The following is a 25825-nucleotide window of genomic DNA, read 5'->3' as shown; positions in this document are numbered from 1 at the left end:
GATAGGTACTTTGTAAGTTAGATTGTCCTCAGGTTATAATGGCTGTCCTGGAAAGAACTAATATGGAAATATGAGAGGCCACCTATTTATTTGCTATAACTTATCAGAATAATAATGTGCTTAGTAATAATGCTTACTGAATTCCTCGAAAAAGGAAAATGCACCGATAATACACAAGATATAAGAAATTCAAACTGCTGTTCACAATGTTATAAGTGTAAACCATGGTATATGCTGTAACAGACAACAGAATAGTATACCTTGAGTGTTTTGTTGTGTCTCTGCAGCTCCCGGCACAGGCTCTCAAGTTTGCTTCGAGCAAGGATGGCTTTATTATGCTCACTCTGTAGCTGGTCTTTTTCCTTGATAAGTTGAATTTGGCGTTTTTGCATTTGCTTCATCTGCTTTTGCTCTGTACGATGTTCTTCAAGCTACATAGATACAAAAGTACCAATAATAACATTTCATATGAAGGTAAATGACAGATAACCAAAGCTTTTGCATATAATTTATCTTAAAACTAGATTGTATAATCTTTCTAATTTCTGTGATGTGTGAACTACTCGTTGTAAAAATTTCCGTGCGTCATGTGAATATGTGACACATGTGAATTGGCGCAACTATTGATATCTTTTGGACAACTATTATCTTCCTCACTTTCCAACCGCCTGAAATTCACCTGACTGCAGGTCCTCTAGCAAACTTCAGAACGTTCCTTAGTCACCCCAAAAATCTGCTTAGTATAACACAGTAATGGATGGCTGTACACTGTTTAAGAAAAGTGCTACTGACTGCAGTCTCCATCTTCCCCCAACCTTCCTGGTAGTGTGCAATTTGAAGGCCTCCCTCCCCTTCAGTTAAGGATAAATGTTTGCTTAGGTTACCTTTTTAATGTGGCCAATTATAGTCAGAGGGTCTAGTAAAGTCTGTTCCTTGTTGTTGAAACAGTCCCCTGCGTGCCAGTCTCTTCTTTCCTTTTGGGTCTCAGAGGTGCTATCATCCTGTTCTCCCTCTCTTTTGGTTAAGAGAATGTCTGATACCCTTCTCAAACAGTTGCATGTCCGAGTGATGCAGGAAGTTGAGCACTGGCTACAAGCCCTTATATCAGGACTCAGCACTCATCTTCCTGCCCTTGCTGTGGCAGTGTTGGAAAGGAAGTGGTCCGCAAGGTGCTCCCGCCCTCATGTGCTCCTTAGCCCCATCTCCCCTGCTCCCCTGACTGGTGGATGCTTAGACGTGCACAGAGCATTGAGCGTAACCTCCCACTCTCTCCCCACATGACTGCTTGTCCTCAGAGTGCAGCGCCAATACTCATATACTGTCATACGTCTCTGTTCTGCCCTCGCAACATTCCCATCACATACCTGCACTACCCTAGTCCAAAACTTTAATCCACCTTAGCCATTTGATAGGCCCACAATACAGTAATGCCAGGAACCCTTCAGCTGATCCCCTTGTGGCAACAACAATGCAAGATTCTATTACTGCCCTGTTACATGGAGTTAGATGTGAAATGTGTAGATGCCAAGTTTCGAGCTCCTCCTCTTCTGGTTCATGAAATCACCGCCATAAACACTGTTATTCAGGTCAGGGCACCATGTGAATCACACATTCACATGAATGGTTTACCTTTTTTTCCTGTGTGTTTTTAACAATTGTTATTTCATTGAAGAAATTGAAGTTACAGCAGCTGTTTCAGTTAAAGGAAGAAAGAACTGGAATGTTTTGACTACGTAGGCTGACTTGCCTGTTGAAGTGCTATAGGGCATTTAGATGCTAGTCTTGTGTTTTTCAAAGTATTAAGTGCGTTATTTTATTGTTATACTATAAATATACAGTTTATTCTAGTAAAGCTGTGACCAACCTTCATCCATCAACTTTGTGAATGTCATTATTTGTTCTATGGGGTTTCAGAGGGAGGAGAGGCACCTGGTGTTATCATTTTGGGGTCAAAGTATATGAAAGATAATTGGGATGTGGATGCAACAGCAGCTAGCTCAGTGTTTCAATGTAACAGCACAAGTAAGAGATGTATAAGGAGAGTAAATATCATTCTAGCCATGTTATAGCTGTGTCCCAAACCATCTGTACATCATGAAGTCAGTAGTTATTGCAATCCAGATATACTGTTAGAGATGAGGAAGATCCCCAAGGACTAGGAAAGCCAGAGAGGGGGTTATGCTACCTATCCCGAGAACCAGGGCTGAAGTTGTATCTAGTACCTGTGGGAAAGATGACAAGCAACCCATTGTGCCTTATCCTTTGCATACACTTGTAAAGAATGTACATACTGCCATTCACAAAGTAAAAGTTTGGGTTTTATGAACCACATGTGTCCTGGATTAATTGCTGCCCTGGTTCCAGAAGAGGGATTCCTTGAGTAATAAGAGGCCTGCAGGCCAGAAGTAAGTGGAAAGCACCACATACTTAGCAGGACACTTGGACTGAGACACACCTTGTCTACAGGATTCCAGAGCAAGTGGAGACTGAAGCTCTCACACGACTACCTCTCTTGGGCATCTTACATTGACATCAATGTGTACATTGTGGTGTCGAAGCACAGGGCCACAATATAGGGGTGTCTATATAACAGTAGTGTCTGGAGTGAGATGGGAAGAGAGCAATGAGATCATGTGAGGTACCCGAGAAACCGGTCTTTGGTCAGTGGGGGCAGTAGGCCTAAGCCTAGAAATAAAAAAAAAATGAGCTGGTGAGCTGTAAGCTGGAGCAAGTTATGATGTGCCTGAATGGAAGTTCTACAATGAGACCTCTGAAGCTGAGGAACAGAAAAGAAAAAAAGACAATCAAGCTTAACAGGGATTCGGCTGACTGAAGATATTCCAAGTGTTTAAGGTCTGTATAGATGATAATGTAGCTCCTTCAAGCAGATGTCTCCATTCCTTGAGAGCTAATTTTATGACTAAGAGCTCATATTCACCAATAGGAAAATGTCACTTTAGTTCAAAGAGTTTCCTGGAGAAAAATTTGCAGGAATGACTTCTTGATTCAGAGCAATTTTCTGACAGAACTTCTCCTATACTAATGGCAGAGGCATTCACTTCAATGAAGAACAGCCTTTCAACATGCCACGTGGACCCGTCCTGTGTGACGCAACCCGCAGGCCTGTAAGTAAAACAACAGGACGCGGCATGTGATACTGTCCTGTGTGACACGGCTCGCAGGCCGGTACTAAAACGACAAGACAAGGGGTAGGGAAACAGTTACAACGGTGGGCCCTGCGATAGGGAAAGGGGACGTGGAGACCTCATGCACTCCCCTGAATCAGTGTCTCTAACGCTCCTAACGTTCCCTAGGCCGGTTCCGCACCGCGTGCCAATCACGAACCTGTCACCCTAGCACACCCTACACCTATCCCTTGCTAGGGAGCTGGGTGGCGCAGGCACTGGCCCCACCGCTGTACTAATACACACTAAGGAAAAACACAAACAGGGAAACACAACTTAGCTTTACTCTGTTGCACTTGCTCCTGGCAACAGAGTCCACCACCAGCATGCAGCTCTCCTCCTGAATCGCTGCCACCAAGCTCTGTCAGAGCTACAAAGAAATCCCCTATGATTCCTTCCACACCAGGGCTAAGACAGTGCTGCAAGGAACGCTCTCCAGCTCCTTCCTCCACCAAGGATGGTTGAAATGAACACTATCACCAACACTGATTGCAACACCTGTGACTCTTTTATAGCAGAGCCAGCAATCACACCTGTATTATAATCATGTGCACTTAACTAAGGAAACTAGAGTGTAATGACGCTCACCACCACCGGGGGCAAACTTAGAACAAACAACACCCAGTGCAATAATCCTAATGGCCACCGGGGGCAAAAACCAACCTTAAGCACAGCTTAGGAAAAAAAAAAAAAGGTTACCTGTGCTTTTTATCAGTCCTGATCCAGCATGGATCATGACACAACATTAGCATAGTGTAAGACTGGAGCAGTGGAAAAATAAGATTTAAGTTCTTGGATGGCTGGAAAAGCAGAATCCTCCCAGTACAGAGAATTAGAGTTTTTCCGAGTCAGAGCCATGGGAGGATCAACTACCACAAATTACCACACAGTAAATTTTAATGAAATAGCGATAATAAATTTCCAAGCCAAGGAATCTTTGGAGGGCCTTGAGACCAACGGGTTTGTGGCCAATCAAAAATAAAAAAGCTTTTTCTAGAACCATATGCAAACCTTAAAATGAGATGATATATCTGAGGCAAGGCAGTTAATGATGCTCAATGACAAATTTTTCGAGCTTGGCCTAAAGGTTTTTTTATCGCAGTCTCTTCAGAACAAAGCGAACATGAAGATGGTGTGAGAAAAAAAACAAAATCAGCTCATCGCTTAATTTTTGTAGACCAGAAACTCCTAATGGACTCAGATGGAGCAAACTTGAATATGGAAAAATGAAATTCCAGCAGCACTGAGAAATCCGTTTAAAATTTTCAGTATATTTTAGATGGGATTTGGATGTTTCACCCCCAGCAAGTTTGCCCCCAGCAGTCCACCCCCGGGTACATTTCGCCCCTACACATTTCGCCCCCAGCATTTGGCCCCCAGGATGTTTCGCCCCCGCAATTTCACCCCCACACATTTCGCCCCCAGCAATTCACCATGTTTTGCCCCCAGCAGTTCGCCCTCAGCAGTTCGTCCCCGGATGTTTCACCCCCAGCAGTTTGCCCCCTGGATGTTTGTACCCTGTTTTGCCCCCCAGAATTTTGTATTTGAATATTTCAACAGTTTGTCCTTGTGGTTCATGAATTCCCGTCCGTCATCAATGATTCGCCCCTGGTAGTTCGCCCCCGGATGTTTGTACCCTGTTTTGCCCCCAGAATTTTGTGTTTGGATGTTTTGCCAGTTTGTCCTTGTGGTTCATGAATTCCCGTCTGTCATCAATCCACATGTCACAAAATTACTATACTATTCCATCTGTAAACCTCACAACTGATTGCATGATAGTGCCAGAGCATTTTGCCTGCAATTTTAACAAGACATTTTCCAAAACGTTTCTAAAATGTTTTTGTGTTACAAAAATATAACACGAAAAAAATAAACGGATTCAAAAAATGTAGTGTGAATGAGGCCTGATTTAGGTGGGGAATGTAAACCACTCTAAATTCAAAACATTTTGTGAACTTTTATCTGACCCGGCACTGACCTGCTTTTTTGCAAGTTTTGTTGCAGCTGTAACAATTTTCATGTCAGGTGTCCTGCAAGTTACATTAGACTAGCTCTTATTCCATCTTTACATCAGAATATAGCAGTGTGTAAAATCTCTACAAAGAGAGAGGTGTACTAGCACAAAAAATCAGCTTTCACAGCAATTCACTTTCTACAAGTATGAATTCAGTTCTTTCCAAACGTGGGAAGAAGTTGGTCTACGAGAATCACATTTACGTATTTTTCAAATGAACGGCTGACTATGTCCATTCCATCTCGGTGTGTGAAAAACGGTCTATTTACAAGGGACGTGTTTGGACCAATGAAGCATCTGGTGAAGTAGTGAAAGTAACCAATCCCCACAACCACGCAGCACAAGCAGCAAGACCTGAAGCAATCTGACTTGTCAATGAGGCGCTCACCAGGGCAAGGACAACACAGGAGACACCACAACAGATTCTCACAGAAGTAATTTCGGGAGCCCATTCTAATGTTGTAGCATTTCTCCCAAAGAAAGCATCACTGAAAAGAACAATACTATTATCAAGGCAACTTGGCAATATTCCAAGGTTGCTCCAAACCCTGGATCAACTTGTTATTCCCCAGGAATTCCAGGGGATCAATATTGATGGTATCCAGCAGCAGTTCCGGAGGCCACCAAAATGTTCCCAGTAAAATCTTCAAATCAATCTACAAAAAAGCAAGTCCCCACTGAAATCTGTAATATGTCAATGAAGATATAGGGGGCTACCATGTTACTGATAGCACAAAGGCTCTGGAAAAGTGGTGTGGCTTCCTTGCCCCCCAAAAGAAATCCAGCAAATGTTGAGCTCCCAAATCCAAATGCCCCCCTCATTTCTGAGCCTCACTGTGCCTAAATCACATTTAGCATCCACATGTTTGGCATGTCTGTAGTGAAGAGAGCCCACTTTAATTGTGGGTGCATGTCTCCAGAAGCACGAGCTGGATATAATGCATGGGCATACAATGGCAGATTTACAATTTTCACTCTGCAATATCCACTGCTGTTTGTTTTTGGAAAACACCTGTGAAGTCAAAACCATCACTATACCTGTAGATAAATTCACAGACGGGTGTAGTTTATCAAACAGGGTCAGTTGAGGGGGGATTCTGCTCTTCTGGCATTTAGGGGCTCTGTATATGGAGTCAGCAAACTATTATATGATAATTTGTTCTCCAAGAGTCAAATAACACTCCATCCCTCCCAAATCACATTGTATGGCTAAGCAGTACTGTAAAGCCACATTTGGGATATTGCCATGTTCAGCAGAAATTGTGTGACAAATTTTGGTGACTCTTTTACCCATTTCCCCATGTGGATTTGTAAAGTCTGGGGATGAAACTCAATTTTTGTGGTTAAAATTTAATTATTATTTTTTCACTGCCCAATGGTATAAAATTTTCTGACACACCCGTAGTGTCAATTTGATCACTGCACCCTTATATGAATTCATTGAGAGGTGTAGTTTGTAAAATGGGGTCACTTATGGGGGAGTTCCACTGTTTTGGTGCTTCAGGGTCTCTTCCAATGTGACAAGACACCTTCATGCCATTCCAGCAAAAACTGAACTACAATATTGTTATAATAATTGTAATAAAGTTCTTTCTTTTGTGTGCATGGGTGTATGTGTATATATATATGTGTATATGTATACCCATGCGTGTGTGTATGTATGCGTATGTGTATGTATGTATGTATCTATGCACATGACTGCATATATGCCATTTATTTTTGCTTAAGACTTTGAAACTCTTTTCAGCTGATGTAATACATGGGTGTTACTTTTGGGTGTTACTTTTTGTGAACGTTAGCTGGCTTCCCTTGTCTTGCGTGACCTCTGGTAACGTAGATAAGAAGGATTTCTAACAAGCTAAGCATATTCCATGTACTCTTTTTGCAAATGTAGTGTTTTCAACGCCTTTCGGCTTTGCTATTTAAACTCTTAAGAATATGTATTGAGTAGACAGAGGACTCCTCACATCTTGTGTGGTCGTCATTCTCTCTCCATGCCGGCATGTCCAATAAAGAAGCATCTTACTTATTCAGGTCTGGACGATTTCTAATTGGAAGACTGAAACTCCCGTGACATTTTGGTGCATTGGCCGGGAATCCAACACCTTTCCCTCACCGGTGAGTACTGTAAACCGTGCACGGGGGAGTCTGGGACTCCTTAAGTAAGTCCTCCGCCTTGACATTAGGCGTCACCAGGGGCATTAATCAGTTATCCCGGTCTGAGGGAAAGTGACGGATTTCGTATAGTCTAAGGATCTCTGGGAATCGTCTGTATCTGAATATAGGTAAGAACATTTAATAATTTTCATTATATTATGAATGTTATTTTAAGAATTGAATAGGGAACTGGTAGACTTTTCCAATTGGGGTTTGTGAGAGGCTCCTGTAAGTTGGAAGTTTACATGCAATTGGAGCTCCATAGATTTGGGGTTTGTTTGTTCTTTTAAGATATTCCGCTAAATAACAATAATCTCTATTTATTTTATTTTTTATTTTTTGAATGGGTACAAAGCCAGTGTGAGAAGGCTACTGTGGAATAAAAAACTCCGTGTGCACGTTAAATTGATCTAGATGGGAGAATCGAGGGATATTCTCGTTAGATTAACCCCTTAATGACAGCCAATATATCTTTTTTCTGACCTGAGATATAAGAGAATATCATCCCCACACAGGTGACGATCCAGCAGCTGTCGGCTGTCTACTATAGCTGACAACTGCTGTATTCTGCTATACCACTTTGCATTAATTCCTGTAAATCACCTGAAGGGTTAATAAACTATCTGACAGAAGTTTTCAATATGTCAGGGGGTGCTGTTTTTAAAAAGGGCTACTAAAGGGTTAAGGAATCCGGTATAAGATGAATTTTTGCCGGTATTCTGTTTTGTCTTCTGTGCTTTGTTGAATGTTGTTTTCTGTTAAGTGTGCTGTTTTATCTGTCTTTTAAAACTACATAGAACTAAAACGCCATAAATATATGTTTTATGCTACACATGAGACTCCTTGAATGTTATCTTGAGTGAATGTATGAGGATTGCAATATAAAATCCTGACTGTATTAGGGAGTCCAGTAGGCGTGGTCAACAGTCATCTGTGGACTGGAGACAAATCATAGGTTATTATAGTGGTATAAATCACCTAGGTACATGTCACCTGATCCCCATAGAAAATATTCTATGTTGTTTTGTTATATGTTTTTCTTTCAATAACACAGAGTGACTGAACCCTCCTCGTTTCAAAGTGGACACAAAGTCAGATTTGTGGCGGTCAAATGGGACCTTATCACGATCACTGAGGAGTTAGTAGAGTCCGCGCCGGAGGTGCTCTGAATACCTGATTTTAAGAACGGGAACGTCTCCGGATATAAAGAGGCGGTGTCATTGGACTTTATCTCAGCACTTCAGGAATAGGAGTACGAGGGAACTTTACTCTCCTGTCTTATGTCTCTGTGTACGTGTGTCTGTCCAATCCCTAACTGTGAAGAGTGTTGTGTGTTTGTACTGTTACACTGGTCAGAAGTCCCTGTGAGCATATTTATCTCGTTCAGATCAGTGACCACATTTATCATCGTGACCCCATTCCTTGGGGACCTTTCATGTTTGTTACACTGTGTTGTCATACTAGGCCCTTACAGGCCTTCATTGGAAGGACGTGGCAAGATATAGAGATACAAGCTGGTAAATATCTAGGACATAGTGTAATCAGTGAGGATTATTTAGATCCTGGATATTAGGAGCAGTAATTGAATTGTTGCTGTTGGTTTTTTATCTTCTTGTTGAGATATTAATTTCACTGATATTTGTCAAACTTCTTAAAAGTGGGTAGAAATCCATTGTGCTCCAGGGTTTATATTGTGTATAGTCCTCATCTTGTTTGTCTTTTTGTGTTTAAGAATTTTATGTAACATCATTATGGGACTTTATCCCATAGATATATATTTTAAGATCTTGTCCTCATTGTAAGGCAGGATTGTTATTGACCATTTCATCTGATGGCTGGAAAGTTATTAATATTGTACCAAGAAGGTATCCCTGGAATGAGACTGGATATGGTCCTTTCTCATCAGGTACCCAGAGAACAGTCTTCAGATCAAATGTGCAATGTGTCCTTATTGGTAACTTATAGGCCTAACTCTTATATATTATAACAAATAGAGGGTAAACATTGTAGATCCCTGACAATGTCTTTTTAGTCTTGAAAAAACTAAGAGAAGGCACCACCCAGAGCAAACAGTCCTGAGGTGGGAGATAAGCTGTTAACATGAGGATTGTTGTGGAATGTGGTTATGGTTTTGAGATAAGAAGGGGCCACTAGGAGACCCTGAATGTGTCTTTTGACAGATGGGTTGTAGTTTCATATAATGTGAAAATTTGGTACAAGAAATGTGTAATGAGAGGAAATATTTAATTTGGCTAAAGTAGAAATACATTTATAAAAAAAAACAAAACACTATTTCCAGAAGTAACCGTCCTTGTGGGAAGCCATGAGGTCACTTTTCTTGTTGATTCAGGAGCCACTAGAACCTTAGTACATCCAGAAGAGATACCGACTATTGGGCTGTCTGCTGCCTGCATAATGGTAAAAGGAGCAAGTGGTAAGACTCAGAGAACCATTGTCTACGCCTGTGGAGACACCAGGCCCTCGGCACAGGTAAAAGTGCAATTACACAACTTATATTATCAGCTGTGTGGGAGGGATATGATGCAGCCCTGAGCCTGGGAATAATTCCTACTGCTGCCGGACTATAGGTGAAATCCATGGCTGAGACAATGGTGCTCCAGAGGTATGGGGAATCTAGATATTATTACAGTCTAGATCTAATAACTGCAGGACCATCCTTTATTACTGAGTCCTTCATCAAGGAAGCAATAGATAAAGGTATACAAATGTAGATATTCACACACCTGAAGAACTACACTGCTCCATGTACTACAGGTATTTAGGGGTCCTGATATAAAATATGGGAATTTTCATGCTCTAGATTGTTCTTTGCACACCATATACTGGAATTATAAAGAGAACTGTGCCGTCAGTTGTAAACTGTCAGAACAAATTAAATTGTTGTTTTTGCTTTTTAGAGGCCCGTGCCACATGTTTCCCTCTCCAGATGTAAAGGTAGAACATGGAAATTCCTTGGTGATTTTGTTGGGGTGTAAGGAAAGTAACAATGGGAGGATTTGGGCGATGGCTCATTTTACAATGCCAGACTGCAGGCATAATCACAATTACTGAAGTGGAACACCATTTCTAAACCCAGTGTCCATCTGCAGGGAGGCAGGGGAACGAGTGAGAAATGCTGATCCTTTCCCAGAATTAGAGGAAGAATTGACCACATACCATGAATCTTTGTGGTCCACATGACCTGCAGATGTGGGATTGATAATAGGGGTGATTATACCCTGTCCAGCTCACCTTGTAACACAACCTTGTTTCCAGTAGGGAGGGCGCCCCCATCTGTAAACAAGGCTGTGATAACAAGAGCCCCCACAGTGCCAGACCCCCATACTCTGCTGAATGGTTGTAGGCCAGAACATAAGGTCTTTACAGTGATATCAGTAATGTCTTCTTCAGCATCCTGGTACATCCAGATAGCCAGGCTTGGTTTGTATTCACATATAAGGGGAGCAGGTATACATTCACCAGAATCCCACAGGGGTACTGTGAACTACCTACTATTGTTTTCCAGGTAAAATCGGCTAACCTAGCTCAATGTGAGTCACCAGAAGGGAGCCAGATGCTTTTATATGTGGATGACATGCTAATTGGCATTAAAATAAAATAAAAAAAAAAAAAAAAAAAAAAAAAATTGGTAACCAAAGGGGTTATCTTTAAAGATGACCTATATGTATAAACTGCCCAGTGACCTCCTAAGATATGTCACAGTATTGAGCCATGGCATAAGCTATGTCTCAACAGGAGGGATGGTAGAGGTCATATCTTAAGTATTAATGATGTATGGCTTTACTAACTATTAAAATTTTTGTTTAATCTGCATTACTTGTGCAAAAATAATTCCTAAGGGAATCTGAGACCAGAGAGAGGACAATGTCCTCACCCTGAATACTTATTCCAACACATTTGTATGGATTTTATTGAACAAGTGTGAGGGAAAAAGTACGGCCTTGTTATTATGGATGCTTTCAGCAGGTGGATTGAAGCTGTCCACCCTGATGCATTAATGGTACCGAAGGCCCTTCTAAAGGAAATCATACCGATTTGGGGTTCCAGAAAATATATAGTAAACTAAGTAATGTTATTATTACCTAAAACATTGTCAATTGAGTTGGGAAACTGCTGTGCCTGTCATCCTCAGTCAGCCGGACTGGTTGGGAGACACAGTGGGAGCTTGAAAAATAGGTTGACAAAGACCATGCAGGAAACAGGAAAAATTGGTTGCACTGTCTCCTAATGGTTGTACTAAATATGTATGTCACACGGACATCTGTAGTGCTGACAGGCTTTGAAGTCATATATGGGAGATCTTTTCTGTTACCTCAGCTAATATCCTTTAAAAGGTTAGAGGAGGAAGTTGATTGTACATTAGCTGAATATATGGCTAAGATATTAACTCACAAAGAAGTTTCTACTCGTAGTTTTGTTCCAGGAAAACCCACTAACAAAACCTGAGATCGTGAAACCTGCAGACTGGGTCCTTGTGAAGGTGATAAAGAAGAAACACCAGCACCATCCTAAGTGGGAAGGTCCTTACCAAGTCCTGTGGACTTTTCCTATTGCGGTCAAGATTCTTGGATCCATCTCTCATATTGTAAACTTGTCAGACAGGTAGGGACAGAGTAGGATCTGACTTGCTTGTCAAAGTCCAGCTACAAAGGGAGGTTTTCCACAAGGGAAAGCTTGTCTCAAACTGGTGAAGTCTCCCATTCATCCCCCTACCCGGACAAGACGGTCAGATCTAGGATGTGTACATCAGGGTTAGTCACATGTATATTCTTTGTGACCATAGTGATGGGAGATTGGAGGGTAATAGACCCAGCAGGAGAGGAAAGTCCAGGGTGGTAGAATGGTTTCAGATTTAGGACTTTCAATCTTACTTTTGAAATTGGGCAGGAGGCCGCCATGTTACTGGATTTTTGTCTGTTGTATAAATGATACAGAGACAGGGAACAAGCTGTGAAACTAGCAGTCTGATAAGTATGTCTGTGTTATGAGCTCTAATAGCAGAGGTGATGTATGTGTGTGACTGGAGTAAAGCAGCATGGACAATTGTAGCCCGAGACTATAGGTATATGCCTTATGGCTACATAGATTTAAAGCCTGATTCTCTATTAGGAAAAAGGAGATCCTCTTACACAAATAAGAATAATTGTAATCAGCTACTGAGAACTTTAAAAAACCCTAAGATGAGGGATCAAAGGTTATAGGAGCTGATATATCAGGAGCAGACCCAATAGGACATTTCTACATAGAAGTTCAGAATATTAGCATACATAGACTCAAGGAAGGTATGCCAGAAAAAAACCCTAATAGAGTCTATAGGGTTCATAGTTAGATTGTCTAACCTAACTTATGAAGATAAACTAGCTCTAGAGAGAGGCTGTGAGGAGGAGAATGAAAGGTTAGAATGGCTTAAATACATTGCAAAAAGGTTTAAAAAATTAAGTTGTATAGTAAAACTTATGTCTCCTCAGAAAGGGAAGGAAAATGTAAAATGTTATCATTTTTATATCCTCCACTTGAGAAACCGGATATCCACCACAGGTGATTGCTAATCCTGGTAACTATACTTGTTTTAGTCTTCCAGGGCATGGGCACGACTTCGGAGAGCTCCAAGGCGATTCTTGTAGAGAATGGATCATTTTCTCTCACAGGGCCAAGTACTCAGCCATATGGTCAGACCACACTACCCTGAGAGCGGATGTATGGTGGTTATGCGGTGATAAAAGCATAAGAGCCAGACTACCACATGGTTCCCGAGGGGATTGTGCGGTGGTCCAGCCAATCATGCCGTTCCACCTGTTGTCAACAGGGATATGGCAAAAGGTACGTAGTGGAAGAGACAGAAGCGTGAAACTCCGCAAGGATCCTTCCATTCTAGTATCTACAGAGATGACTTTGGAGTTCCCAGGGGAGTGACCAACGAGTACAAGGCTAGGAACCAGGTAGCAGCCGGGTGGGAATCCATAATTTGGTGGGTGATTATAAAAATGAATGTAGATTGGATAAACTACTTATACTATAACCAGCAGAGATTTGTTAATTATACCTAAGATGCAGTTAAAGGGATAGCTGAGCAATTAGGACCAACTCCTCTCATGGCTTGGTAGAATAGGATGGCATTAGACAAGTTAGTAGCAGAAAAGGGAGGTGTATATAAAATGTTTGGAGGATTTTTGTTGCACCCTTTATCCTTAATACAGATCCTGATGGAAGTATCTCCAAAGCTCTTGATGGACTGACTGCCCTGTCTAATGAATTAGCAGAGAACTCTGGATATGATGACATATTCCTGGACTGAAGGATGGTTTGGGAAATGGTCCGGATTATTCATTTCTGCGTTGACATCTCTTACCATCGTGGCCGGAGTGCTGATTGTTTGTGGATGCTGTGCTATTCTATGCATTAGAGGACTTGTTCAAAGACTGATTGACTCTGCCATAACAAAAACTATGCATCAAGGAATGGAGACCTTGGAATCCAACGAAAGAATGAAAATTTTTGGACTTAATGATACATATACTGAACATATTACTCTCCCTCTAGATTATATGAAGATCTTCTGTGAAATCTGACAAAAAGAAATCTGTCCCCAATGTGTACAGATAGATGATTTTATTACAAGATGAGGGAATGTTATAATAATTGTAATAAAGTTCTTTCTTTTGTGTGCATGGGTGTATGTGTGTGTGTGTGTGTATATATATATATATATATATATATATATATATATATATATATGTATATGTATACCCATGCGTGTGTGTATGTATGCGTATGTGTATGTATCTATGCACATGACTGCATATATGCCATTTATTTTTGCTTAAGACTTTGAAACTCTTTTCAGCTGATGTAATACATGGGTGTTACTTTTGGGTGTTACTTTTTGTGAACGTTAGCTGGCTTTCCTTGTCTTGCGTGACCTCTGGTAACGTAGATAAGAAGGATTTCTAACAAGCTAAGCATATTCCATGTACTCTTTTTGCAAATGTAGTGTTTTCAACGCCTTTCGGCTTTGCTATTTAAACTCTTAAGAATATGTATTGAGTAGACAGAGGACTCCTCACATCTTGTGTGGTCGTCATTCTCTCTCCATGCCGGCATGTCCAATAAAGAAGCATCTTACTTATTCAGGTCTGGACGATTTCTAATTGGAAGACTGAAACTCCCGTGACAAATATGGTGCTTCTTCCCTTTTGAGCTTGGCACTGTGCCTCAAAAGTAGTTTTCTACCACATACGGGGTATCGGCGTACTCAGGAGAAATTGCGTAACAAATTGTACCATTCATTTCTTCTGTAATATCCTTTGGAAATTAAAAACTTAGGGAAAATGCAATACTTTAGTGGAAAAAATTGTAATTTTCCAATGATTTAGCCAATGTTATACAATTCTGTGTATCGTAGAAGAATTAAACATTGTTACTACACTCCTAGATGAATTCCTCTAGAGGTGTAGCATCCAAAATGGGGTCACTTGTGGGCGTGTAAAAATTTGCAAATAAGGAGGATGTTGCCACGGATCCGAGACAGACCTAGAGTTAAAGGATTATTAACTGGGATTTTCTCTCCACACAGGGAGGAGCAGTAGAGGGTTAAATGTGACAGAGCAAAATAGTAAAGCAGAACAATGGAGCTGAAGGAAACAATTAAGAGGTAATGCAGAGTTTAAACGGTTAAACTCAGGTAATTTTAACTTATCAGTCCAGGGAAAGCTTGATTGAAGAGTCTACTTCTCCCACGTCGACACTGTCAACAGCAGTGCTTGCAGTCTCTAAAGTCTCTGCTCTAGATGAAGTTGGGACCTCCAGGGGTTAAAGCAGGGAGCCGGGAGCTGATGCGAACCTGGGTCTCCCTGCTCTAAGTCTCTGTATGATACCTCGCCTGTCTCACTGCAGGAGCGATGCTGCACACACTGTTAAGTCTTTTTATCACACACAGGGGCTCCGGCTAGTCACTGCGGTCCCCGGGACTGCCCGCTTGTGTCACTGTCTCTGCGTTATCAGAGGGAAGGTCTCCTTTGGTCGCGGAGGTTACCGAGTTCCACGTCCGAGTCCTCAGACGGGGAACTCTCTCTCTCTGGGAGTGCAGTGCAGGAGCTGACACTGCACAGTTTCCTGTCTACCGCCCCTTCTTTCCCATCACAGCCCCCCATGGTCACATGGTCTAGATGGTCCAGGACAGAAAGTCTTCCCCCCGGCAACCCTGCTGTCTGGCTAGGTGGTTCCAGACACAAAGCATGAGAGGTAACCCCTTTTGTGCTCTTCTCCCTCTTCACCCCCTTACATTTCCCCTCTCTTTTTGCTCGCCATTCCACGTGCGAGATTTTATGTATTTCTCGTTGACAGTCTTTCAATTCCTGATCAATTTGTTGCCAGACGAATTGGTTATAGCGAAAGGGGGGAGACACCGGCAGTTGAACTTTCAGAGCATCACAAATCAGAAGGAGCAGTCATGTCAGCTGTTAAGGGAGGAACGGTGACCTGAGTTGCTCCCGCTGGGTTGGCAGTTTCAGGCACCAACCTCTCTTCCGTGTCCCTTGTAGGAAATTGGGAGTCTTCCTCGTCTTCAAAATCAACGTCAGTCAATGGAGCTGCCTTTGTGGCAGCAGGTACTTCTTGTTCTCTGTCAGGATCTGGGCCAAACATGGTTGTAACATATTTCGGTGCAGCGTATGAGTGGGGGCTCCCTCTTCTGTTTCTGGCTGGACCTCATAGATGGGGCCTCTGGCATTGACTCGACATTTCACTCCATTTGGGCCCTTCTCCCAACAGTACTCCAATTTATTATGAGAACGCTTTTCTCTCTCTAAAACTCGGTCCCCGACTTGTAGAGCTGTCCCCTGTAGAGGGGTGACTTGAGGATGTTCCAGCTCCTGTAGCCTGTTCCGTACTAGTCAATAGAGAGTCTGTAGCCGATGACGGTGTTTTCAAACCCAGGAGTATGCCCCCGTCTGTGGGTAGTCCTCCTCGGGCTCTAACTCCAATTCAGTCATCTCTTTTCCGGGCCATCCGAAGAGCAGAGAGTAGGATGTGAAGCCGGTGGTGCTGTGCTTGTGATTGTTATACACCCACACCAATTCAGGGATGTATTCAGGCCATCGTGCCTTCTTCTCCTCCTCCAGGGTTCTTAACATTTGGATCAGTGTACGGTTAAATCTCTAGCAAGCTCCGTTCCCCTGTGGATGATAGGGTGTTGTCCGATATTTCCCAATCTTACACAACTGGTTCAACTCCTCCATCACTCTTCCAAGAAAACAGGCCCCCTGATCGGAGTGGATATGCTTAGGACACCCATACACATGGATGAAGTACTTGCAGATGGCATGAGCAGCAGACTTGGCAGTCTGATGCCGTGTTGGAGTCATGGTGGCAAACTTCGTGAAGTGGTACACCATTATCATGCAGTGTTCGTAGCCTTGATGCGCTGGCCCGATCGTCAGGTAGTCTATCGTCAGTAGGTCTAGAGGGCTGGATGACATCACTGTCTGCGTGGGAGCCCGATGTTCGGGTGGTTTGGCTAGTTCACAGCTTCGGCACTGCTGACAGACCTTCTCCACCACACTTCTCAGATTTGGATAATAAAATGGGCGCTGCAGCCATTGGAAGGTCTTTTCAGGGCCAAAGTGGGCTTCTTTCTCATGAGCCTCCATAGCCACCTGGAACACCAAGGATGAGGGTCTGCCAGATGACGCTGAGTTCTGACTGTAGAAATATCTTCCAATAAAGGATGCTGTCCTGCAGCTGAAGCCTTTCCCATTGCCGTAACACTCGCAGTATTTCAGATGAAGCAGTACTCCTCTCATGATGGCCTGGCATCTGTTTAGATGTGACCCACCATCTCAATCGGGTTATTTCCTGATCCTCCTGCTGCACTCGGACCCACTCGTCATGGGGTTGTTCCATTAAACTTGCACGAGTCTCCTCCTGTTCGGTCTCCCGCGTAGCAGCCACCGTCCTGGCAGTCCGTCCAAATTCCAGGACTTCCACAGTCTCCAGCTCTTCATCCCAATTAGGCGTTGGCCTACAATTGTTTACTCGGGAAAGGCATCAGCATGGGTATTCTCTGCTCCTCTTTTATAGGTGATTCTGTGCAAAAATTTCGCCATCCGAGCTACCCAGCGTTGTTCTAGTGCCCAGAGCTTTGCTTTCTCCAGATGGGCTAACAGATTTTATCCATTTGCACGGGAACTTCAGAGCCAGCTAAGTACTCCACAAATTTCTCCGTCATTGCCCACACTAACACCAACAACTCCAGCTTGAAGGAACTGTAGTTATCTGGTTTCTTCTTGGAGTCATGCAAAGACCGACTCGCGTACGCTATGATGCGTTCTTTCCTATCCTGGATCTGCGACAGTACTGCTCCAAGCCCATGAAGACTCCCATTGGTATGCAAGATTAACGGTTGAGTGAAGGCAGTGTAGGCTTGTACGGGAGCCTCCGTCGAGGTTTTATTCAAGGCTAGGAACACTTCTTCCTGGCACTCTCCCCACTGTACATTCCTGTTTTTAGCACAGGAGGGCACCCCTTTCAGTAGCTCGAGAAGAGGATTCACGATGTGTGTAAAGTCTTTTATGAAGCATCAAAAGTATTCTGTGAGTCCCAGGAAGGTGCGAACATCCTTCATGGTTTTTGGGGTAGGCCATTCCTGTACCGCGGAAATCTTCTCTTGAGAGGGCCTCACGCCTTCGGCTGAGACAGTGTGCCCCAAATCCTCGATCTGATTATGGAAGAGATGACACTTTTGAGGCTTTACTTTCAGCCCATGCTTTTGTAGCCGACACAGAACCTGCTCTAGCCTCCGTAGATGTTCTTCGAATGTGGGGGCAAAGACAATGATGTCGTCCCGATAGATCAGGGTAGCTTCAAAGTTGAAGCCCCCTAAACATCTTTCCATGAGACGCTGGAACGTTCCTGGGGCATTGGCCAGACCGAATGGCATGTGGTTGAACTCATATAATCCCATCGGAAGAATGAAAGCTGTCTTGGCTCGGTCTTGTTCGGACATTTGTACCTGCCAATAACCGCTGGCCAGGTCTAGTGTGGAAAAGTATCTGGCATTTCCTAACGCAGACAGGGACTTGTCTATTCTCGGCAACGGATACAAATCCCGCACTGTACAGGCGTTGAGCCAACGGTAGTCCACACAGAAACGTAAAGTTCCATCCTTCTTCCACACCAGGACAATGGGGGCGGCCCACGGACTCTGGCTCTCTCGTATTATCCCCTTCTTCAACATTTGTGACAGCATCCCCTTCACTTCCTGGTACATTTGTGGGGGTATCTGACGGTATCGTTCTCTGATTGGCGCCGCATCCCTGGTGGGTATCTCGTGTGTTATTGGGTGGTGTGCCCAAAATCATCCTCATGTTTTGCAAACACATCCTGGTATTTTCCTAGCAAGGACTCCACCTGGGGAACCTGTTGGGGGGTCAGTTCCAAGAGTTCCGCCGCATGTGTTCCAGTATCAGTCGCCCCTCTTTCAGCAATCAGGGGTCAGGGGTGACTTCAGCATCTACAGTCACCATCCATGGATCTTTCGGCTTCACAGTTAGCTGTACTGCTTCAGAAGGAACTAATTCATCGGGCGTGCCTAAGATGTTGGCCACTTTACTGCTGGGGGGCAAGGTCACATCATTCTCTCCCAAATTTACACATCAAACGAGGACAGTTCCATTCTGCACCGTAGCCAGTGTCCGTGCAACTAATATTCCTGACGGTAGCTGATCGGCCTTGCTAGGTTCAACTTGCACTTCGACCCCCTCCAGAGGGATACCAGCCTGGATGGGTAAAGGAAGCACGGTCTGTCCATGGGGGCAACACAACACTCGGCTGACAGAGGCAGGCACGATTATTTTGCCAAGTGACTTCCCATCTCTATATGTTTCCTGGGCCTGAACTGTCCGTATCAGTTGCTGGAAGACCCTCCTTTGAGGGATATGGATGCACCACTGTCGCAGGAACTGGTCTGGAGACTCGTTGATGAGAAGGCTCCCAAAATCTTTAAGCACATTCATGCTCAAGGTTACGGTATGGTCTTTGGCCTCCTCTCCATCAAGCAGCACTACTCCTCTTCTCCTTACATCCTTACCGCAGACCACTATGTTTATCCATACCACCCCTGTGACCGGGATGGGTAAGTGGTTAGCCACCGTGAGCTTAATCACCGGCCCCCATTCTGGCTGCATCGCCTCTGTGAAGTGTCAGCGGAAATATCCTTCTGGCATGATGGTAACCTGAGAGCTAGTGTCTACTAGGCAACGTACTGCTCGTCCATTCATCTCGGCCCAGACCAAGGGACACGTGGAAACGAGGCTGGTAGGACTTTCCATACTCCTCAAATTTTCAGTCTCCGGGCAGTGTCCCCCGAGCTCGGAGCCGTCTAGTTTAATGGATGACGCTGGGAAGGTTAGCTCCACCGAGTGCACCACCGAGCAATATGACCGGGTTCTCCACAGTTGTAACACGTGGGTGGTTCTCTTCGCCGGGTGACACTAGTCTCACTTTGGGGGGTGGTCTCTCTGTCTCACACTGGTGGACTGGACTCTACAGCAGAGGTTCTCTTGGATTAAGCTAATTCTTCACGGACCTGTTTAATCTCCTTCTTCAAGTCTTCCACCCATTGGGGGGCAGCCTCCGTGGTGGCAGCTACCTCCCTGCTCCATACCTTCCGCATCAGCACAATCACTCCCTGCTCCTGCTTGCGCGCCTCACTCCCCACCTCAGAGAAAGTCATGCCTGGCTTTACCCACATGCGCTCTCGCAGGGCCTGTTTCATCATCATGTCACGCAAACCCGTCACCAGCTGGTCTCGTAGCACAACGTCAATCAGCCCTACGCCTATGTCAATCCTTCCGGACAATAGCAGTATGGAGTTCCTGCAGGGCATTCATAAACTGTGTCATGGTCTCCCCCTCTCTTTGAACCCGGTGAAACAGTCGCATGCGCAGCTCCTCTACATCAGTGGGGTCCCCATGCATCTCCTCAAGTATAAGTAGAACTTTATCCAGGGTATCTCTCGCCTGGGGAGGTCTAAGCATAACAGAGTCCCGTGCCTCCCCCTCTAGGGCCATCACTGCTATCTCTGCCTCCAGTACCGGCGTCATGGGGTGCATTTGCATTATCCCTCGGATGCGCTCCGTCCAACTCCACAACATAACATTGTTCCCAGAGAATTTTGGCAAATTATTTAACATGGCTCCCAGCGAGATGGTAGACCTGGGGCCTCCCCAACTGCTTGGTCTGCCACCTCCGCGCCGTTGTGCGCTACTTGTAATAATCTGCAGGTATGGAGGATGTCGCCATGGATCCGAGACAGTCAAGAATTAAAGGTTTATTTACAGGGATTTTCTCTCCATGCAGGGAGGAGCAGTAAGGGGTTAAATGTGACAGAGTAAAACAGTAAAGCAGAACAATGGAGCTGAAGGTAACAATTAAACGGTAATGCAGCGTTTAAATTGTTAAACTCCGGTAATTTTAACTTATCTGTCCAGGGAAAGCTTGATTGAAGAGTCTACTTCTCCCATGTCGGCACCGTCAACAGTGGCGCTTGCAGTCTCTAAAGTTTCTGCTCTAGATGAAGCTGGTACCTCCAGCGGTTAAAGCAGGGAGCTGAGAGCTGATGCGAACCTGGGTCTCCCTGCTCTGAGTCTCTGTATGATAGCTCGCCTGTCACACCGCAGGAGCGATGCTGCGCACACTGTTAAGTCTCTTTATCACACTCAGGGGCTCCGGCTCGTAACTGCGGTCCCTGAGACTGCGCGCTCGTGTCACTGTCTGTGCTATCAGGGGGAAAGTCTCCTCTGGTCGCGAAGGCTACCGAGTCTACGTGCTCACAATCGGCGCTCACAACGCCTTGTTCTTCAGTCTTAGTCCTCAGATGGGGAACTCTCTCTCTGGGAGAGCGGTGCAGCAGCCTGCTCTCTGCCCTACGTGCTCTGCTTTCGTGCCCTGACACTGCAGTTTTCTGTCCACTGCCCCTTCTTTCTGGTCACAGCCCCCCACGGTCACATGGTCTAAATGGTCCAGGACAGAAATTTGATTGTTTGATCAATATTCTCCTGTTACCATTGAAAACTTGAAAAAATTGGGCTAAATTAACATTTTTGCAGGAAAAAGTAAAGGTTTCATTGTTCTCTTCCACATTGCTTTAATTCATCTGAAGCATCCAAAGGGTTAATAGATTTCTTGAATGTGATTTTCAGCACTTTGAGGGCTGCAGTTTTTTTTGAAATGGTGTCACTTTTGGGTATTTTCTGTCACATAGGCCCCTCAAAGTAACTCCAAATGTGACGTGGTCCCTAAAAAATTGGTTTTGTAAATTTTGTTGGAAAAATGCTGATTAATGTTTAACCCTTCTAACCTTCTAAAAAGTAGTATCTGCACAACTTTTTTGCTAATCGATTGCTGCTGGATCTGTGCTCACTGATCACTGCTGGACATATGATTATAGCCTAAGAGCAATAGCAAGACACAGGTGTGTCTCAAGGGAGTCTTTATACAAGCCTTGGAAATACAACACATGGATCACACTGGGCTACATGCAAAGCATGTTGTGCAGCACCAGAAAATCAAGTGGACCAGGGCATGTGCATTACAGAGGCAATAGAAAACCAGAGAAGGTGGTTGACAGGCAGCTTTGAGGTAATTTCAAAAGCAAGATGATCCCCAGTAGTGATCTGTTAAAATGATCCATCAATACCCACAGTATGTAGCCTTAACCATGGATGTCCCAAAAACAGCAGTATCATAGCTCCCAACTGTCCCAGATTCCGCAGGACAGTCCCGTTTTTTCCCCGCCCACCCACTCTCTTGCCCGGGACTCTATTTTTCTCTCGTTGCAGGGAGATAATCCCCCCCATGCACCCCATCCTCGCCCTCCCAGATACCCACCGCATCCGTATACCCTTACAGCCCGCAATCACGCTGCTAGGCTGTTCTCCCTCCTGTGCGCACAGGACCTGTGATGAGGTCACAGGAGGGGAGGAGTCAGGAGTTACATGATCAGGAGCCTCAGTGTATGCAGGACTCTGCTGTACTGGACGTCATGGTGCTGGATGAGGGGAAGTTTATGTGTGGGGTCAGGAGGGGTTTACAGGGTGGATGTAGCAGAGCCGTGTGTGTACAAGGTGTATGGAGCAAAGCCGTGCATGTACGAGGTGTGCAGAGCTGTGTTTGTACAAGGTGTACGGAGCGGAGCTGCCTGTGTGTACATGGTGTACAGAGCGGAGCTGTGTGTACGAGGTGTACGAAGCAGAGCCGTTTGTGTACGGAGCAGAGCCGGGTGTGTACGGGGTGTATGTATCAGAGATGCCCGTGTACAAGGTTTATGGAGCGGACCCGCACGTGTACGAGGTGTATGGAGCAGAGCTGAACGTGTACGAGGTGTACGGAGTGGAGCCATGCATGCACGAGGTGTATGAAGTGGAGCCACGTGTGTGCGAGGTGTACGGAGTGGAGCCGCACGTGTACGAGGTGTACGGAACGGAGCCACGCGTGTACGAGGTGTACGGATCGGAACCGCGCGTGTACGAGGTGTACGGAACGGAGCCACGCATGTACGAGGTGTACGGATCGGAACCGCGCGTGTACGAGGTGTACGGAACGGAGCCGTGCATGTACGAGGTGTACGGAGTGGAGCCACGCATGTACGAGGTGTACGGAGCAGAGTTGTGTGTGTATGGAGCGGAGCTGTGTGTGTATGAGGTGTACAGAGTGGAGCCGTTTGTGTACAGAGCGGAGCTGTGTGTGTGCGGAGCAGAGTCGTTTGTTTACAGAGCGGAACCGTGTGTGTACGAGGAGTATGGAGCGGAGCCGTGTGTGTATGAGGTGTACGGAGCCGTGTGTGTACGAGGATTACGGAGCGGAGCCATGTGTGTACGGAGCGGAGCCGTGTGTGTACGAGGTGTACGGAGCAGAGCGCGTGTGTGCAAGGTGTACGGAACGGAGCCCTGTGTGTACAAAGTGTACGGAGCTGAGTCGTATGTGTATGGAGTGGAGCCTTGTGTGTATGGAGCGGAGCCGTGTGTGTATGGAGCGGAGCCTTGTGTACGGGGTGTATGGAGTGGAGCCGTGTGTGTACAGGGTGTACAGAGTGGAGCTGCGTGTGTACGGAGCGGAGGCGTGTGTGTACGAGGTGTACGGAGTGGAGCCACGTGTGTGCGAGGTGTACGGAGTGGAGCCGCACGTGTACGAGGTGTACGGAATGGAGCCACGCGTGTACGAGGTGTACGGATCGGAACCGCGCGTGTACGAGGTGTACGGAACGGAGCCACGCATGTACGAGGTGTACGGATCGGAACCCTGTGTGTACAAAGTGTACGGAGCTGAGTCGTATGTGTATGGAGTGGAGCCTTGTGTGTATGGAGCGGAGCCGTGTGTGTATGGAGCGGAGCCTTGTGTACGGGGTGTATGGAGTGGAGCCGTGTGTGTACAGGGTGTACAGAGTGGAGCTGCGTGTGTACGGAGCGGAGGCGTGTGTGTACGGGTTGTACGGAGCGGAGCGGCGTGTGTGGGGCGTACGAAACGGAGCCCTGTGTGTACGAAGCTGAGCCAAGTGTGTACAAAGCGAAGCAGAGCCGTGTGTGTGCGGGGTGTATGGAGTGGAGCTGTGTGTGTATGGAGCGTGTTATGATTGAGTCACCGTAGGAGGCAAAAATAGAAATGCTAGCTAAGTCCAGAAAACCAGAGAAGTTGGCAGCTATCGGATTGCAGACCCCTGAACCTATCAACACAACTAGCAGTAGCCATGGGGGGCTCCTACGATGCCCTAGGCCCCTCGATCATAGCCGGAGGACTACATAGCCTAAAGACAGAAAGGGAAATCTAAACTGCCCCAGAGCAGACCCCAAAGCAAAAGGCAGCCCCCCACATATAATGACGGCGAAGCAAGAAGAAAGAACAAAACACAGACAGAAAGATAGACTGAGCAAAGATGGGGCCCACGCTAGCTTAGATAGGAAAGGATAGGAAGGCTGCTGTCTGCAATCCGTGAAAAACCCTATGAAAATAAGAGCCAACCAACTGACAGTAAAAAAGGCCCTGAAGAAGCTAGGCTTCAAAAAAGCTATGTCAGTACTCAGGAATATTCTGAAGACAGAGCAACAGGCAAAAGGAGATTCAGCTCACCCCAGCAGGGAATGGCAGAATCCAGAAAAGCAAGGAAAAACAAAACACTAATGCAAAAAGGCAAAGCAGAAATCTTAGCTTTAGAAGAGCAGGAATCAGACTGGTTTCCTAGAAGTCCACAGAGAAATCACCCGCAGGCCAGAAGGGCGTCAGCAGCCTTATATCCAGTCATTAACTCCACTCAGCCAGTCATCATCATCAGCCCCAGGTGTTTGACAATCAGGCTCACTACCTTTCTTCACCAGAAGAGGGAGTTCCTCGGGCCTCAGTAGTGAAGGGGAAAATGAACTCACAACAGTACATCCCCCTTGAGGAGGGGTCACCGAACCCTCAACCACGCCACCAGGGCGATCAGGGTGAGCCCGATGAAATGCACGCACCAATCTTTTGGCATGAATATCAGAGGCAGAGACCCAGGAATTATCCTTCTGACCATAACCCTTCCACTTAACCAAATACTGGAGTCCCCGTCTAGCCAGACGGGAATCCAGTACTTTCTCTACCTCATATTCCATGTTACCTTCAACCAATACAGGGTCTGGAGGTGTAACCCCCGGAACAACAGGTTCAACAAACCTCTTCAACAAAGATTTATGAAACACATTATGGATTTTAAATGTGACAGGAAGAGCCAAACGAAAAGAGACCGGATTAATAATCTCCAAAATCTTGTAAGGTCCAATAAATCTAGGCTTAAACTTAGGAGAAGCCACCTTCATAGCAATATTTTTTGATGATAACCACACCATATCACCAACCTTAAATTGGGGACCAATGGTCCTATGTCGGTTGGAAAACCGATGGGCCTTTTCCTGGGAGAGAGATAACTTATCCACCACTTGGTCCCAGATCTGGTGCATTCTCTACACCACAGTGTCAACCCCTGGGCAGGCAGAGGGCTCCACCTGCCCTGAAGAAAATCGAGGATGAAACCCAAAGTTACAAAAAAAAGGAGACATCAAAGTGGCAGAACTAGCTCTATTATTTAAAGCAAATTCGGCCAAGGGCAAAAATGAAACCCAATCATCCTGATCAGCAGAAATAAAACATCTCAAATATGACTCCAAGGTCTGGTTTGTTCTCTCTGTCTGCCCATTGGTCTGAGGGTGAAAAGCAGAGGAGAAGGACAACTGAATTCCCAGCTTGGAACAGAAAGTTCTCCAAAATCTAGACACAAACTGGACTCCTCTGTCAGATACAATGTTCTCAGGAATCCCGTGCAAGCGAACCACCTGTTGTAAAAACAGGGGCACCAATTCAGAGGAAGACGGCAACTTAGGGAGTGGTACAAGATGAGCCATCTTAGAGAACCTATCACAAATCACCC

At 45.2% G+C, this 25825-nt stretch overlaps 1 protein-coding gene and 1 long non-coding RNA gene across 2 annotated transcripts in view; one reads left to right on the top strand and one right to left on the bottom strand.

Moving 5' to 3' along the window:
* The window catches only part of LOC141089362 (uncharacterized), a 30626-nt gene extending 28749 nt beyond the window's left edge, over nt 1-1877 (top strand). Inside the window, exon 3 of the long non-coding RNA XR_012232260.1 lies at nt 288-1877. This is a non-coding gene — a long non-coding RNA (uncharacterized lncRNA). The remainder of the gene's footprint in view (nt 1-287) is intronic.
* The window catches only part of TXLNB (taxilin beta), a 269051-nt gene that overhangs the window by 107121 nt on the left and 136105 nt on the right, over nt 1-25825 (bottom strand). The window contains exon 4 of the mRNA XM_073575698.1: nt 261-431. Within this exon, the coding sequence (XP_073431799.1) occupies nt 261-431 (171 nt within the window). The remainder of the gene's footprint in view (nt 1-260; nt 432-25825) is intronic.

The sequence above is a fragment of the Dendrobates tinctorius genome, unplaced genomic scaffold, assembly GCF_039654945.1.
Source record: "Dendrobates tinctorius isolate UK_male_01 unplaced genomic scaffold, ASM3965494v1 ptg000046l, whole genome shotgun sequence".
NCBI lineage: Eukaryota > Metazoa > Chordata > Amphibia > Anura > Dendrobatidae > Dendrobates > Dendrobates tinctorius.
Note: the sequence above shows the minus strand (reverse complement) of the source record. Positions and strands in the feature narration are given on the sequence as shown.